Source organism: Chrysemys picta, chromosome 18 (assembly GCF_011386835.1).
Source record: "Chrysemys picta bellii isolate R12L10 chromosome 18, ASM1138683v2, whole genome shotgun sequence".
In the NCBI taxonomy this organism is placed as follows: domain Eukaryota; kingdom Metazoa; phylum Chordata; order Testudines; family Emydidae; genus Chrysemys; species Chrysemys picta.
This window is the reverse complement of record NC_088808.1, coordinates 8814505-8832084: the sequence shown is the minus strand read 5'-3', so window position 1 is coordinate 8832084 and position 17580 is coordinate 8814505. Positions and strand designations below refer to the sequence as shown.

Below are 17580 nucleotides of genomic sequence, written 5' to 3'. Positions count from 1 at the left end.
ATTTACTGCATGAGATTAAGTTAAAACAAAAGTGTTAATTTCTTTCTTTTCAGAGGGATTGTCTTTCAAACCATTGTTAAGGGGGGAGGGAAGAGGAGGAGGGGGGAGGCATTGATATTCTTTTTCCTTAACATTTTAGGCCAGATTCTCAGCTGCGGTAAAAGGCAGATCTTCCAGCTAAGGATCTTTACCATTTGTTGTGAATTACTGGTAGAATTCATAATGAAATCATAAAGTGTGGGGGAGAGGGGGGAGAATCTAAGAAACAAAGAAGGAAAAACTGGTCAAATGTCATCCTGGCAAAAGGTTAGCAATGAACAGGACTGATGCTGTTCAATATGTGATCTGGAAAATGGGTTGAGCCGTGAGGTGTCAACATTTGCAGAGGACTCAAAATCATTTAGGTCAGTTCATGCTAGAGACCATGAGAGGGATCTCACCTACGTAGGTGAATAGGAAGAACAATGGCAGTTGCAATTCAATACTGACAAGCAAAAGCTAGTGAACATTCGAATAACCTGAACTACTCCTACAAATGATGCATTAATTTAGAACCTGACGATCACTAGGGGGAGAAAAAAAAACCGAGACTCATAGACTCATAGACTTTAAGGTCAGAAGGGACCATTATGATCATCTGGTCTGACCCCCTGCATGCTGCAGGCCACAAAACCCTTCCCTGGACTCTGCCGTTGAAGTCTCCAATCCTGTGTTTTAGTGACTTCAATTGGGAGACCTGTACATCATTTCAGGCAGCACAATTAAAATCTCTGCTCTGTGTTCAGGGGCGGTCACAAAGTCAAGTTCTCGCCACAAACTTTCCACCTAGATCAGGTTGAAATTTTTTGTTGATGAAAACTAGCTTTTTCGACTCAATGACAATTTTTGCAAAATATGTTTTTTTAAAAGAAAACATTTCCGATTTCTTTTCCTCCTCTGTCTCCCGTTTTTCCCCTTCTCTTCCATTTTGTCACTGGAAATGGAAAAAGGAAGGAAGGAGAAAAATGGGATAAAAAAATGTCCCTCAACACTGAAAAAAAAGGCACTTTGGGTGGGTGTTAAAAAAAAATACAGAAAACAGCTGTGGAAAATTTCAAAAACAAAATAAAACAGGCTTTTAAAAAATGTTCACACCTAATATTTACCATTTTCAATGAGTTGCATCTCTAACCATGGTGATGAAACAAAAGCAGATGCCTCCACCTCCTATGGTAACTTAATACATAGAATCATAGAATATCAGAGTTGGAAGGGACCTCAGGAGGTCATCTAGTCCAACCCCCTGCTCAAAGCAGGACCAATTCCCAGCTAAATCATCCCAGCCAGGGCTTTGTCAAGCCGGGCCTTAAAAACCTCCAAGGAAGGAGACTCCACCACCTCCCTAGGTAACGCATTCCAGTGTTTCACCACCCTCCTAGTGAAATAGTTTTTCCTGATATCCAACCTGGACCTGCCCCACCGCAATTTGAGACCATTGCTCCTTGTTCTGTCATCTGCCACCACTGAGAACAGCCGAGCTCCATCCTCTTTGGAACCCCCCTTCAGGTAGTTGAAGGCTGCTATCAAATCCCCCCTCATTCTTCTCTTCTGGAGACTAAACAATCCCAGTTCTCTCAGCCTCTCCTCATAAGTCATGTGCTCCAGACCCCTAATCATTTTTGTTGCCCTCCGCTGGACTCTTTCCAATTTTTCCACATCCTTCTTGTAGTGTGGGGCCCAAAACTGGACACAGTATTCCAGATGAGGCCTCACCAATGTCGAATAAAGGGGAACGATCACGTTCCTCGATCTGCTGGCAATGCCCCTACTTATACAGCCCAAAATGCCGTTAGCCTTCTTGGCAACAAGAGCACACTGTTGACTCATATCCAGCTTCTCGTCCACTGTGACCCCTAGGTCCTTTTCAGCAGAACTGCTACCTAGCCATTCGGTCCCTAGTCTGTAGCAGTGCATGGGATTCTTCCGTCCTAAGTGCAGGACTCTGCACTTGTCCTTGTTGAACCTCATCAGGTTTTTTTCTGCCCAATCCTCTAATTTGTCTAGGTCCCTCTGTATCCGATCCCTACCCTCTAGTGTATCTACCACGCCTCCTAGTTTAGTGTCATCTGCAAACTTGCTGAGAGTGCAGTCCACACCATCCTCCAGATCATTAATAAAGATATTAAACAAAACCGGCCCCAGGACCGACCCTTGGGGCACTCCACTTGAAACCGGCTGCCAACTAGACATGGAGCCATTGATCACTACCCGTTGAGCCCGACGATCTAGCCAGCTTTCTATCCACCTTACAGTCCATTCATCCAGCCCATACTACAGCTTTCTATCCACCTTACAGTCCATTCATCCAGCCCATACTACATCTAATGAAAAGAAACACACCCAATGACCACTTTGCAGAAAGAGCCACTATTTCATCTTCTGTGTAAACTTCCTTCCCGGCTGTCATGCCCCTTCTCGCTGTGTCCCATGTAACCTAGATTGTAAGTGATTTAGGGTAGGGACAGTCTTTATCCTGATCATAAAGTGCCCTGCTGCAAACCATCAGTTTGCTCTCTGGGTTGTATCCCTTTCCCTACTCTTTTCCTATCTTGTCTACTTGGCTGCCACACTGGGGACTGACCTGGGACCTCCAGAGCTAAAAGATCACCTTTCCTTAACTTGGGCTGTAAGAGACTCGCATCCTCTGTGGCTCAGACACCCTCCCCCCCCCAAGCAGGTTATATAAACTATGAATCCAGGCACTATCCCTTACTGTGCGTTTGTAGGGTACTTAGCACAATTTGCAAATATTAATTGTAGCTCTTGGGGCTGGATCCGGACGTTTCTGAATTGCTGAGCATCTTGCTGTTCTCGTTGCCCCGAGTTATCCCTGCAAACCAGGTCTTTAGTTGTGTTTGGAGCAGCGCAGAGCACAGTATAAGAACGTGCCAGCGCTGTTGTCCAGAAAGTCCTCTATCCCTAGCAGCCACAGGAATTCAGCCTATTGCCCTCCATGTGCAGTCAGTCAATTCCCTCCCCGCTCCAAAACGGAGGTCTGATTATCCTCGCGCTGGTGTAAATCAGAAGCACTGACATTAGTGCCACATGGGTGTAAGGGGAAAGAGAATCGGGCTCCAAGGAACCACCGCTGCCAGGACTTCCTTCGCCCAGGCTTATCGAGTGCAGAAGCGCCTCCGAACAAAGACCCAAATGCAGAATTTCCCAGCACTAATAGATCAGTGACAGATGAAGACTGACACTTGGCCAAAGGGACACTTACAGAGATGAGAGTGAGCTGATGTTGGGGGGCCAGGGGCGGAGGAGAGGAGACTGAACTTTCCTCTTGCTGCCTGGCAACTGGGCAGGAAATACAGCCCTTTCCCTCTAACCAGCCTACTGTGTAACAAGTGCGCTAGAACAAGGCGGTGCGTTGACTGAATATGGAAGGCAAGGTGTCCGCAAACCGAGTAACCTTGTGCACACTGAACTAAGGTCACTAACTCACAGCAGGGCTGATTTGGGCTCACTCCATGCTATTACCTATGCATGTGAAACTGGTACTTCACGCTTATGTAGACAGACACACACACACACACGATTAAACTGTTCTTAGACTGCAAGCTCTTTGGTGCAGGGACCATCCTGTTCTGTGTTTGTACAGCACCTAGCACCATGGGGTCCTGGTCCGCGATGGGGGCTCCTAGGAGCTACAAGACAAATAATAAAGGGTGGAGTCTCAGCTTGTGTGTTTAATTGCTGAAGCATACATAAGACATATGAAAGGGATGTTGGACAAGCAGACGGCAGGTGGGGTGGGTTCTGTTCCCAAGCTCTGCTACAGACTTTATGACCTTAATTTCCCCGGGTCTCGGTTTCCTCATCTGAGAAATACCATGCAGCTATTTATTAATGCTTGTGACGTGCTCAAATACCACAGTGAGAGGCACCAGAGAAAAGTCTATTAAAAACAAACAAAAACTACTGCTCTTGATCTGGGCACGCAATCGCTATTAGAATTAACAGGATTTCAACCACTACCTGAGCTCAGTTGATAGCCCGTCACACACAGCTTTACTATTTGCCATCTGCCACTGATGCAGAGCAGTGAAAGGTAGACTTTGCTCTCAAACACTGTGTTAGCAGCTGGTGTAGGCTACACTTGTATTCATCAAGTAGTCATTAGGGAGAAGGTGGAATTTTAGATGAATCCAATCTGAGAACTGAAAGACCTTTTGTCTAATGTATGCCCCTGCCCGCAGAAAATATCTTTACCAGTGGGCAGTCTAATTTTAAGATGAAACGTGTGAAATCTAGTTTGTGAACAATAATTGCACTAGGTGTCCTTTCCCCACAGTGGATTGGGATAAGGTTTATGTGTCTTTCATGCCAAAGGAATCCTCTGCATTGCAAACAAAGCACCCCTGGCTGGAGAGGAAAAACTGGAGAGATTTGCCCCTGTGCACATTTGCGCAGTCAGATCATTCTTGTAATAAGACTTTGTGGGAACAGCCTGCTAATCGGTAGAAAAGCAAAAGGCTGTTGGCATTCTTAAAAAGCATTAAAACCTCAGCATGAGCTATGGCTGAAATCTTTACATTTCCAGCCAAAGAGGAATTCTGGAGTGGAACAGAACATAATCCACCCCAATCTAAAGGGTGAATGAGGAAAAGCCAGCGTGACCCAGCAGCTCTGGGCACTTGGACATTAACAATGAGGTGCTTCCAGACTAGCACAGCAAGAGTTCCATCGGTTCTCAGACTGACAAGTGTGTGTGTGTGTGGGGGGGGGGGCGGCGTCTCTGTCTACTGGAGAAGAGAAACCACAGATAACAGGTACATAATTAATGGAGATATCCCATCTCCTAGAACTGGAAGGGACCTTGAAAGGTCATTGAGTCCAGTCCCCTGCCTTCACTAGCAGGACCAAGTACTGATTTTGCCCCAGATCCCCAAGTGGCCCCCTCAAGGATTGAACTCACAACCCTGGGTTTAGCAGGCCAATGCTCAAACCACTGAGCTATCCCTCCCCCCCAAAGCTACATACTGCAGCGTTGAGCTAGCCGAATGGTCTATGAAGGATACAAAACTGCATCGTCCATTGCAATAGCAGCACCAAATGCTTCAACACAAATGGATTAAATCTAGGGGCCAAGCACCTTTCGGGGGGGGGGGGGGGGGAGGGGGTCAGCTGGCACCTGTCCAGCCATTGATATGGTTTATTTATAGTCCAGTGGAGCTGGCTCTAAGGGAGAGGCTTATGTAATTCTAGGCATCATACGGCCCTGGTTCTTTCTAGGCCCACTGCAACGTAACACAGGTAGGGCTGCTTGTTTCAATTTCATAGCCAGTTTAAGAGCTTGATTTTCTGAAGAGGGTCTTCCCTTAAGGAGATATTTGATGAGAATTTAGCTTAGCGATTAAGACAGAAGACTAGCAAGGCAGCAATATCTGCTCTCTCGTTGCATCACATGACCTTGGGCAAGTCCCTGTGTGCATTGGTTACCTCATTCAACAAGGTAGGGTTGATGCTCTCTCTCCTAACCGCTATCAAAGCACCCTTGTGAGATAGGAGTTTTTAGACCCTCTGACAAACAATGCTAGACAAGTGTAGGGGGTTATTTCTTGTCCGCTACCATGCAACAGTTTTGCATCAAGTAGAATATTTCTTATTTTAATTATAGCGCCACTATCCATAAAAGCAGCCCTTGCCCGACTGGTCTCCCTCACTCATCCTTTACAGAGCTTTTATCAAGTTTAGGGATTATCACCACCCCAATTAATGGAGAGATGAGGCCAAAACAAGAAGCCTCTATCTAAATGGGGTCTGATGCACCTCGATTTCTTTACGAGTCAGGAGACAACCAAAAAGACTCATATTTTGTCCCATGCTGTTCTTAAGCTCAGAAGAATCATAGAATATGAGGGTTGGAAGGGACCTCAAGAGGTCATCTAGTCCAACCCCCTGCTCAGAGCAGGACCAATTCCCAACTAAATCATCCCAGCCAGGGCTTTGTCAAGCCGGGCCTTAAAAACCAGAAGGATGCTGCCTCAACCAGTATGACCTCAGTATTACAGTACAGCAGAGATGTATGAAGTATGAAGAAAGGGGGGTTAATTAGTGCATTCATGTGTCTGGCTACCAGACTACAGTGGGAAACAACGACTAGCTTCCATTTTGCCAAGTGATCATGGAATAAACACTTTTTCCAGGCATTTTGGGGGGAGAGGGGGGAGACACTGGTGCATAGTGGTCTAGTGGAAACATGGGTTTTATTCCAGGCTCTGTCCCTGACCTGCTGTGTGAGCTCAGGCAAGTTGCTTCATCTCCTTAGGATGTTTCTCCTCCAACCCTCTATCTGTCTTGTTTATTTAGATTGTTAGCTCCTCAGGGCAGGGACCCCTGTGTGTACACAGCAACTAGGTGCTACTGTAACAGAGAGTAAGTAAAAGGCTGCGGGGGAGGGGGGAGAAAAAGAAGAAACAACTGAAGAAACTCCAGAGTTAAATAAATTCTTTACTTTCAAATATCATAGTGCCCGGCTTCTAATTCAAGTTAACAGTAGAATATATAGAGGGTCTTAAGACAGTAATTCACAAGCTCCTGACGACTACTAGCCAGTAGTGCACACCCAGACTTTTTTTTTTTTTCCCCCCTAGACTGGGCTTAACCCTATTTTAATGTTACCAACACCACTACAGTGACAAACTCCACTCTAGGAGGACATCAGATCTGTGTTTTCTAATAGGTACAGACTCACAGGCTTGCAATTTAAACCTGTCCTGCATCTCACACCCCTTTTCTGAGCAAAGAAAACCGCTTTTTTAATACCCACCAAGAAGCACAGAATGTTATTGTTCCCCTTGATACCTAGATCACACAATGCATATTTGAGACATGGCCATGAAATCTTTGGATAAGCTCTGAATCCATATAAAGGTTAACTAGAGTCTCGCCAAGATAGAGGGGCCTACAACTTACTGAAATAATGTAACACCTCTACGAGAAGCACACAGAGCTATAGCATGACTAAGGGCTGGACACTTCATCTGAAGCATAGCTGTTACTGCTAACACTTCCACAGGCCCATTCCTGCCTCCTCCCCTAGCCGTTGATGCGGTAATTCACATGGATTTCCGGTTTGATGTCGTACACAAACTTCAGCAAGTTATTCAGCACTTCCTCCCTGTTCGTCTGGAAGTTGCCCTGGATTGCGCTCATCTTCACCTGGGTCTCCTTCTCGACTTCTGTGGTGCAGCTGCCGTGAGACCCAAGAGCCTAAGAGAGACACGGGAAAGAGAAGCCCACTAAGAGTTACTTGGCAACCAAACAAAACGTTGTGCTCAGTTGTATATCTAGAATGGCAGAACGGTTACATCCTTCGGTGCATCGTCTCGTGGTTAATGGACAGCACTGGGAACCAGGCGAGATCTGGGTTCCCTTCCCAGCTCTGCCAATAACCCAACACGGGAGCTTGGGCAAGTCCCTTCTCTGTGCCTCTATTTTCCCCTCCCATCCTTAGACTGTCTTACGGATTTAGATTAAGCTTTTGGGGGCAAGGATGGTCTCTCTCTCGCTATCTAAGCAACGAAGCCCAATTCCAGTTTAGGGCTCTCTAGGCACTACTGCAATAATACAATTGCAGATGAAAAATGTCAAAGACCTTTGCCAACAATGTAATTTAAGATGTAAGGCACTTCTGCAATTCAGATTCATCGATGTTTTTCAAAAATCCCCAACTCTGTGACAGTAAGCACCCCTGTATTTACACACTAGTGTAGTCACCTCGTTACAGAACAGGACAGCTTGAGGTATCATTTGAAAACTAATAACTCCCTGATCCTGATCATTAGTATTCGTGTGTGATGCACATAAGCGATGGGTATTAAGAGTTATGGACATATGCTGGAATGATTACCAAAGTGAGTTTAAACAAGGCATGCCAGGGGAGTTAGTAAATAGATCTGCACTAGAGAAATTAACAGAGTTTTCCTCACCTGGGAGTTATTTGCAAAGCACTTTGAAAAACAATGAGAATGTATTTACATATCATGTAGACTGACCCATTATGCTAACAAGGGGTGGAGGCAAACCTCACATTACCAAGAAGGGGAGAAGACAGGATCAGTCTACACCCAGCAGGAGAGAAAGCTTGGTCCGGTTTTACTTTTCAAAGAAGCCATTGCAAAGGTTTACTTGTCTATAAAGACAGTGGGGCTGAACCCCAAGTGATGAACAATTGAATCACCTGACTCCTTACAATATTAATGTATTATAAAATGGTATAGAGTGAGGGCTTTTATGAAAGCCTGACACCCTGGTGATTAATATCATTGGGAACTGAATGTACAAACACTACATAAGGGATTATGGCTACTTGTTGAAATTAGGCTTTCCAGCCTGTGACCAAAGGGGGAGAAAGATTTCCCAAAAACATGAGGGATGGGAGCAATCTACCTGTCTACAGGGAAATTAAGCAAGGTGCGACCAGAAACAATGGAAGCTCCATTTAAATCAGAGGTGGACAAACTACAGCCCGCGGGACCCTGCTGCTGGGTCCCTGAGCTCCTGGCCCAGGAGGCTCGCCCCCAACCCCTCCCCTGCTGTTCCCCCTCCCCCGCAGCCTCAGCTCACTGCACCACCAGCACAATGCTCTGGGCGGCAGCGCAGCTGCAGAGCCCAACCCGACCCGGTGCTCTGTGCTGCACGGTGGCGTGGCTGGCTCCAGCCGGGCAGCATGGCTGCCTGTCCTGGTGCTTTGGGTGGCACGGCTGTAGCACCGCCAGCCACCGGTGCTCCAGGCAGTGTGGTAAGTAGGCAGGGAGCAGAGGTTGGACAGAGGGCAGGGGAGTTTGGGGTGGTGGATAGGGGACAGGGCAGTCAGAGGGCAGTGAATGGAGGCAGGGGTCCTGGGGGGGCACTCAGGAAGGCGAGGGGGTTTTGGATGGGGCGGTGGGGGGCAGTCAGGGGACAGGGAGTGGGGTGGGGGTGGATGGGGCAGGAGTCCCGGGGGGGCCGTCAGGGGGTGAAAAGCAGGGGGGCCAGACCATGCCTGGCAGTTTGGGGGAGCACAGCCTCCCCTAACCGGCCCTCCATACAATTTTGGAAACCTGATGTGGCCCTCAGGCCAAAAAGTTTGCCTGCCCCTGATTTACACAGAGGTCCAGCAGGGGGATGGGAAGCCCACAGGAAGGGAAAAAACAGCATGAGGTCATCCTGCCTCTTGAAACAAAGTCACAGAAGTGTGGATGATATAAGCAAGGAGAGACGCCATCTTCGGCATCGAGCACTGGCCAAGCACAAGGAAACACAGCTCTTGCAAGCGAAGAAAGATGGGTCCTTCAAGCAAAAAGGGGGCTTGAAGTCTCAGGGAACTGAATATAGGTGAGAGAAATTATTTTGAACAAAGCCTGTAACTTGCTAGATTTAAGTTCTAGACTTTCAGATGCATGTTTTCACTTTCATTTGCTTGTAATTCTTTCTGTCGTGATTCCTTTTACATAGTATCACTTACAAATGATTAACAATAGGACGTAGGCTAAATTCCCTGTAAGCTGCGTGGCCACGCAGCAGCCTTCTTGGTGCCGGCACAGGCACTCAGGGAACCTGCTGCGCCTGGGGCAGGGGCTACCCTCCCCAGTCCCGAACCTAACCTGGCCCCCAACCTGCCGTGGAGCCCCTCCCACAGCCCAAACCCAGTCCCGGCCCAGAGCTGCCATGCGAGGGATGCCTATCCTGCAGCCCCAGCCCCGAAACTGCCGCGGCAGGGAGAGGCGCCTCTCCCCCTGAGCCCAGGACTCCCCACAGCAGCACCTCTCTCCACACCATAGCCCAAACCTCATCCCCAGCCCCACCCCAGAGCCCGCACCCCCAGCTGGAGCCCTCACACCCCTGCACCCCAACCCTCTGCCCCAGTCGAGCCCCCTCCCACACTCCAAAGCCCTCGGCCCCACTCCCACCACATGAATTTTGTTATGTGTATCAATATGAAGGTGATGTCACACATCACCTCCATATTGGTGCCCATACCAAAATTCATTCTGCACATGGGAGGGGGAGGTTAGAGGGAGCAATGGACAGAGGTTGTTCTTTTTTATGCTAAACCTTGCAAGGAAGGGGGTATTTAGCCCAGTTGAGCTGTAACCTGCTTTTCTCTTTAGAGGAACAAATGAACCTTATTATCTCTGAACTGTCCAGGAGAGGGCTGTACATTGCAGAGCACAGATCTTCCTCCCAGCTGTGGACTAAGAGTCTGTTGGGGCCACCCTGCAAGTAGTAGTCCAGGCTGGTGGAAGCCAGGCTGGGGCTGTAGACAGGCTGCTGAACCAGGGCTATCCAGCACAGACACTTCAGGTTGTGACCTGCATGCTGGTTGTGAGTGTCCCCGACTGGGAGATGGGAGGGTAATCCAGGCCCCGGCAGTATTTCAGATAAACTTTAGCATTAAATACCGTCCGGGGCCCAAGTGCCTTCTATCAAGGTACCATTATAACAAACAGCATTTGTGAGAATGAACTGGCTTTGGTAAGGGAAGCAGGGAGATGAGCATTGTCTCTACTTCTAGCATTAATACATACAATGCACGTTGTCAGAGTAACTTATAGCGTTCTACTCTATGAATGGGACCGCAGGAGCATTGGCCAGTTGCATGATCTTGTTAATATTAACTGCTTTACTGCTAAGGCAGAAATTCCAGCTTCCGAGGTGCGACAACATTGTTCTGATGCCGCGGCTCCTCTCTGCGGATACAAACCAAGACCTCTGGCTGCACAGAGAAGCAATTAAAGGAAACTGCTCAAGGACAGAACACCCCACGTGGAGCGTTCCACCAAGAGGAGCAAAAGCCAAACGTGATTTCCCAGAGATCTAACCACATCATCGCATGCAGAGCTCAGTGCAAGTAACACTGATGGAGCCGCAAAATTATCTAACAAACTAACAGCTGCTTCCTTGGCTTTGAACTCCTTCTCCCTCTGGAGGCGGTACTGCTCAATCTCTTCCTGGGCCTCTTCTTTCGCCTGCTTCAGCCGCCGGTTCTTTCCTGTTTCCAAAGAAAGAGCCTTGTTAAGTACCAATTGACGCCAGACAGCCAGGCCAGATTTAATGGTGACAGCACTTTCCCCCCACGCTATCGGACTCCCACGACAACTGCTGTAGCATTTGCAATTATAGCAAGCTATGAAGAGACTGCAGGAGGTCAACTCCAGAATGCAGCATGCCCTCTCCAACCTCCCCCAGCCTTCCACGTTTGTACAGATAACCGGTATTTCCAGATCTTCCAAAAAGCGCCCGAAGGGCACTTGTGTGCCACTGATCCCTTGTCATGCTCTCCAACTGGTGAGCTCTGATAATGAACAAATAGCCATCAAACCCAGCAGATGTTACTAGAAAACACCCCGCCGCTGGCTCAGCTCACAGAAAGCGTATAACTCACTTCAGAGCACTGTGAATCTGCATGGCAGAAAGGTCAAGCTAGCCTAGTTTTGCGGCAAAACAGATGTGCAGCAGCCGTAAGAGTTAGCCGTTACATGAACCTTTCCCCTTCAAGTTTTCTATAATTAAACTGAACTAAAGGAATCCACTTCCCACACAACAGTGTAAGAAGCGGAAGCTACTAGGCCAGAGGCAGTCCTTAAAACCAGCCTTGAAAAATGGGACACCTTGAACTCCTCAGGGCTGGGACCACGGATGAATTCCTAGTGCCACTTATGTCAATGGCTTTGATGGGGCCAGGATCTCACACATCTAATCTCTATGTAAGTTGTCAGCATCATATACAACGTTCCTTTCATTAACAGCCAAGGGAGTAAACCTACCAGCTAGAGGCAGATAAAACATGGAGGGACCACCCAATTACGGCCGGTATTTGGCCAATAAAACTGGTCCAGCCCCCCAGTTGATGGAAAGAGAGCAGTATCTGGGCCTGGCTTGGTGGCACCATCTTTCATGTTAATCTTTAGCTAGCAGAACAGTTGCCTGATGACTCTGAAGCCTTTCAATGCCCCCCCAGCTGCTGGAACGGAGAAGTGTCACCCACCCCCTCTTTCCCATACATCCACCCAGGAGACAGAGCCTTCTCAGGGCTTGCCCAAGACTCTGCAATGAACTCCCACAGGAACTAAGGACCACCACAAACCTCGCCATCTTCCACTTTAAGTGCAAAGTGCATTTCTTTGACCTTGTCCTCTCTAACAAAAACATAATCACATATGCGTGTATATATTAAAAAAAAATACAAAACACTGCACTGCACACACTTTTCTCTCAAGTCACAGATCTTAAGCCTGATCTACACTAGGACATTAGGTTGGTATAACTACATCCCCCAGGGGTGTGAAATATCCACCCCCTGAACAACAGAGTTATACCCACGTAACACACACCCCGTGTACACATCACTAGGACGATGGAAAGTGGATTAACTTGGTCTGTAGCAGCGGTGTGAAATAGTGATCAGTTTCACCACTGTCCAAAGGGTCCTGAAAAGCAACACAAGTGACCACTCTCTTAATTCATCCTGCTATTGCTCGAGAAAGCTATTAGCATCAGCAGTTATATTGGAGGCACCTGTCTGCAGACTCAAAGCTGCACTGTATTCGTTTACAGTCTGTTCATATTTGCAAGATTTTTTTCAAACATAGGAATCACTATTTTTTTTTTAAATAAATGAAACCTTAAATCCTGCAGAAGTTGATGGCATAAGACCCTCCTGCCACAGCCAGCCATGGAAATTTTCCTATTTGCCACTGAAAAGTTGATTTTTTTCCATGCCACAAATAACCTAGCTAGTTTAAGAATCAGGGGGTAGCTGTGTTAGTCTGTATCTACAAAAACAACAAGGAGTCTGGTGGCACCTTAAAGATTAACAGATTTATTTGGGCATAAGCTTTTGTGGGTAAAAACCTCACTTCTTTTACTATATTATTCCTGGGGTCATATTGTTTGTTATTCACAAACATGTGGGAGGCCAGTTTGTCTGTGAAAATGCTCACAAACCTCTAAAGTTATATGTATTATGCCAAATGATTATTTGTCCAACAATTTGTACCAGAAAGAGTGTTATTCATCAACTGCTAATCTCCTGTTTAAAGAGCCTAAGTTATCCAGTCAGAAACAATACCACATGATTTGGGTGACAAATCGCATCATGACCAGCAAAAACCTTGCAAGCAACACATCAGCTGAAATCTGTTTCCATAAGCTATTTGGCAAATATGTACAACCAGATACTGTTGCACAAATCAAGATATGTTCCATGAGCTGAGAGGGATGTCAGATAATTAACAATTAAACATTTGACCAGCACTACTCCTAAGTAAGGCTAACATTTAGTCATGGGTATTTTTAGTAAAAGTCAGAGACAGGTCACGGACAGTAAACAAAAATACACAGCCCAGGATCTGGCCATGACTTTTACGATATACCCTTGACTAAATCTTGGGTGCTCCGGAGGTGCCATGGGTGCTCTGGGGAAGGGAGGGGCACACCGCTGGTGCTCTGGCGCGGGCACCATCTGGTGACACTGCTGCTGCTCTGTGGGAAGGGGGCGGTGGCCGGAGACTGCCCCAGCAGCAGCTGGCCCAGGAGTTGCCCAAGCGGCCGTCACACCAGCCGCTGCAGAGGTCCCAGAAAGTCCCAGAATCTGTGACCTCCGTGACAGACTCGCAGCCTTATTCCTAAGTAACCGACGTGCAGGACATCGCAGTCTTCTTGGGGCTTAGTAAACGGTCCTGTGAGATGGAGGAAGTCCAAGAAGATTGTTAGGCCCACCCTCCGCTCCAGAGGGAAGCGAGAGAGGGAACCACAGGTTTCGACCCATCCCCTCTTCAACTTGGGGGAGAGGGACAGCAGCACAAAACCCAAACACGGAGCCCGCCGCCATTCACTGCCGCGGAACCCAATGGAGGGGCTTTGTAAGCCGGCCACAAAGCAGGAGGAACGTGTCGCCAATGCAAGCGGGGCCGCAGGGCCCCTTCGCAGCTAGGGTGACCAGATGTCCCGATTGTATAGGGACAATCCCGATTTTGGGGGCTTTTTCTTATATAGGCTCCTATTACCCCTCCACCCCCCGTCCCGATTTTTCACATTTGCTGTCTGGTCAAAGGGCAGCTCCTTTCTGCAGCCGGCTCGTGGCCCCCTTCCCCCCATTCAGCCGCAGCAGGGCCCCCCCCCCCGAGCGCCCCGGGCCCCTTCGCCGCCCCGACAGACGCGCGCCGGCCGGGGCCCGGGGCATGCGGGCAGCCCGGCTGGATGGAGACCGCCCGGGCAGCCCCGTCGGGCCGGCGAGCAGACGCAGGAGCCATCGGGCCCCGGCTCCACGTCTGGGGCGGGGCCCGGCCCGGCGCCCGCTCCCGGGAGACCCCCCCGCCCCGGGGACACTCACGCTTGCGGGCCTCGGCCACCTTCTCGGCGGCGCGCTTCTCGGCCTGCAGCAGCTGCTGGATGCCCTGCGACTGGCTCGCCATGGCGCGACCTGCGGCTCCCTCCTGCGCGGCTCCGCGGGTCACCTGGGCCGCTGCCGCTCACGTGATCCCGTCAGCTGACAGCGAGCGGCCGGGGGCGGGGCTCGCGCGTCTGCTTCCCCTCCCCTCCTCACTGCAGCCTCGTCCCCGCCCAGACGCTGCAGAGGCCAAGCCCCGCCCCTGGGGAGATCTGACCACGCCCACCCATGGGCCCGGCCCTCCCTCCCCCTCCATCCCTGTGGGGGTCCCTCCCTTCTGCCCCCCCAGCCCATAATGTAGGGTTACCCTAGTTGAACGTTCAAAAAAAAGAGGGCACTGCACTGGGGGGGCCTTCGCGGTTGCAGCTGCTCTCCGGGACGTGTTTAGATATGTAAAGAGGGTTACCATCTGTACGTATTTTCCGGGGAGGAAAATTCCTCCCGGACGGCGATTTAAGAACCAAAAAGCCTGACGTGTCCAGGAAAATACGGACGTATGGTAACCCCAGCTAAAGTGCTTTTTTAAAAAGATGGGCCTGAGCTAGAAACGAGCTCCGCTTCACATGTGTGGGGCCCCGCTGCTCCCTGCCCCCCTCATTGAAGCAGGGGTGCAGGGTTACTGCCCTGGGAACTGCAGGGCGCCAGTGGACGTGGGGCTAGCTGCAGACAGGGGCATGGGGCAGGGCAGGGGGTGCGGAGCTGGCTGGAGATGAGAGTGCGGGGCTGTCTGGAGACAGGGCCAGGGGTGCGGCAGGGGCTGGAGACGGGCTGGTTTCGGGCAAGGCAGGGGGTGGAGGGGAGATGCGGCGTGCCCGGGGGAGGAGGCGGGCCAGGGATTTGGGGAAGGGATTGGAATGGGGGCGGGGCTGGAGACCGGGAGCGGGGGGCACAAGCACCCACCGGCTAGGCTTACCATGCCTCCCTATTTTCCCAGACACGTTTGGCTTTTTGGAAATTCCTCCCGGACAGCGATTTGAGAACCAAAAAGCCGGTGAAAATACGGACGTATGGTAACCCTACATAATTGCAGGGTTTCTTCTAGCCCTTTCTGCTCTCCTGGTTTGGGCCTCCCCAACCTCCCATGGCTGCAAGTGGATTTGGGATACTGGGGAGATTCGCAGCCTGTTTGCTGAGCATACCGGGGTACAGGATAACATGGCCCGGTGGCACTGCGCCGTTCCTGCACCCCAGGATGATCTCGCCACATCCGAATCTGGCCCCGTCACAGCACCATGAGACCCCGTGGGTGTGAGCATCAATATGCCAGCATGTGATCACACTACATGAAAAGTCCCACACTGGGATGTAATGAGAATCACGCTGCTTCCAAGGGCCTGTGCTCTGAACCCCCTAAACTCAGCATGCAGAAAAGTGCCTGGGAATTTATGAATTTCTCTGACCATTTGGGTCTGAGCTTTTCAAAGGGTCCTGAGAGAATTAGGTACCCAACTCCCACTGGAAAACACCTAATTCCCTTAGTATCCCTTTGAAAATACCAGAATTGGCCTTCACGGTATAGTTGCATATTGTAAGTTACACCTACAATTATAAGAATTAGAGCTGTGGCAGTGATTCACGGTTCTGCAGGGAAGAATTAGTATCTGCTCGTACGTCTTTCCTGTCTCTGTCTCCTATGAGGGAAAGGACATGGGGCAATGAGTCAGGCTGGATATTTAGAGAACTAAATAGGAATGATGAGCGTTTGGCAGGATGAGCTTCTGCCAGTCCAAGAGGCTAAGTCAATGAGGTTAGTGGGCCTGTCCATCCAGCACCGAATTCACTTCAATGAAAAGGAGAGATAAGGAAAGATGGGGAGAAAGGCTTTGATCCTAACACTGTATGTTGAACCAAGCTTGGAGACTGTTGCAGATCCATGTGATCTACAGAACAGAAATGGCAGTAGAGATGCAAGCACACATATGCGCGCTGTCCCACCAATGTACCTCTCGGCTCTCACTACACAGATCTTGGGGGACAAGAAGGGAATTCAGACTCCATGCTCAGCGTATGATGTAACTCCCATTGAAGGCAGCTGATAGCCTCTCATTAAAGTCAATGGGGTGGATCAGGCTGTCTGTCCTTTACCCATCTCTGTGCCGATTGCCAACGAGGGTTCCCAGTTGCGTTTAAAAGTGGGCTGTGGCCACCAAATCGTTTCATACATGGCCAGAGAACAACTGTCAAATGCTAACAATTTTCAGCCATTGCATGCCCCCTCCAGATTTAAAGCAGCTTCTTGCCCTATTCTCGTTCCCTGGAGCCATCCACACCTCTCCCACTCTAAATGGACTGACCCAAAGCCCAGTGAAATCCTTCCATTACTTCAATGGGGTGTGGATCTGGTCCAGGACCATCCTATTCCTTCTACGCTGTCCTGTGAATCAGGGAAAGTGAAGATTTCCACCTGGACATTCATCTGTTAGAAGCAGCAGGTTTTAAGGGATGTGTGTATGTTTTTAATTAGTACCTGTTAGAGATGAACCCACAATATATACCTGCTGTAAAATGCTTTAAAACAATACAACAGCAAACCATCTGAGGCTGACATTTCCTTCCTCCTGAGTCAGTATGGATGGTGGGGGGTTTCTGTCCTGCGGGATAATTGCCTTTTTCAGATACTTAGACTAACTGCCATTTACTGTCATCACAGATATTCTGGAGCACATGCACCAAGCCAGCTCATCTTTCCAAAGTCAGAGAGTCAGAGCTGGGACAGGCTCGACAGTTTCCAACTTTTCAAGGCCTTGTTTCCAACAGATTTCGAATTAATTGGCATCGCAAGCATTTCTGAACCCAGTTTTTATTCCCCACCATATTCTACGTGAACCTGCCACTGTGTATTATGGAGAAACACGCTATCTCTGCATAGTTAATACTGAACCTTGATGCCCATTATCAGTCCAGTGCCGGCTCTCCACCACCATTAATTTAACTAATATGAAACTTCATCGAAATTTGACATAGCCCTGAAGGGAAGAACATTTTTATAAGCCTGGGGCTTGATTGGTACCATTCAGTCCCTGCTTCCGCTCTGTTCCAGGGGGAAATGAGGTGCACCAACTCTTTCTTAACATACATTACTTCCCCCTCTGTGACAGCTGAGCTGGACTGGCTGGTGCAACGGAGGAATGGAACACAATGTTCTGCCCACTCCCAGCCTCTAT

General features: G+C 49.1%; 2 protein-coding genes across 5 annotated transcripts in view; both read right to left on the bottom strand.

Moving 5' to 3' along the window:
* Nucleotides 1-6429, bottom strand: part of TMEM268 (transmembrane protein 268) — a 28751-nt gene extending 22322 nt beyond the window's left edge. For 3 of the 4 annotated variants that reach the window (XM_065572513.1, XM_065572509.1, XM_065572514.1), the window contains exons 1-2: nt 6272-6429; nt 3520-3686 (exon numbers count right to left, since the gene is read on the bottom strand). The gene's annotated coding sequence lies outside the window, so the exon portion shown is untranslated. Of the gene's footprint in view, nt 1-3519; nt 3687-6271 lie in introns of those variants that run through there. The other variant, XM_065572512.1, reaches the window with a different exon arrangement.
* A 45-nt stretch (nt 6430-6474) lies between these two features.
* Nucleotides 6475-14607, bottom strand: ATP6V1G1 (ATPase H+ transporting V1 subunit G1). The gene is made up of 3 exons (XM_005301382.5): nt 14360-14607; nt 10917-11017; nt 6475-7254 (listed from the first exon to the last, which is right to left on the bottom strand). The coding sequence occupies exons 1-3, from the start codon at nt 14439-14441 to the stop codon at nt 7081-7083; spliced, it is 357 nt and encodes a 118-aa protein (XP_005301439.1). The 5' UTR covers nt 14442-14607; the 3' UTR covers nt 6475-7080.
* Nucleotides 14608-17580: the final 2973 nt, after the last annotated feature.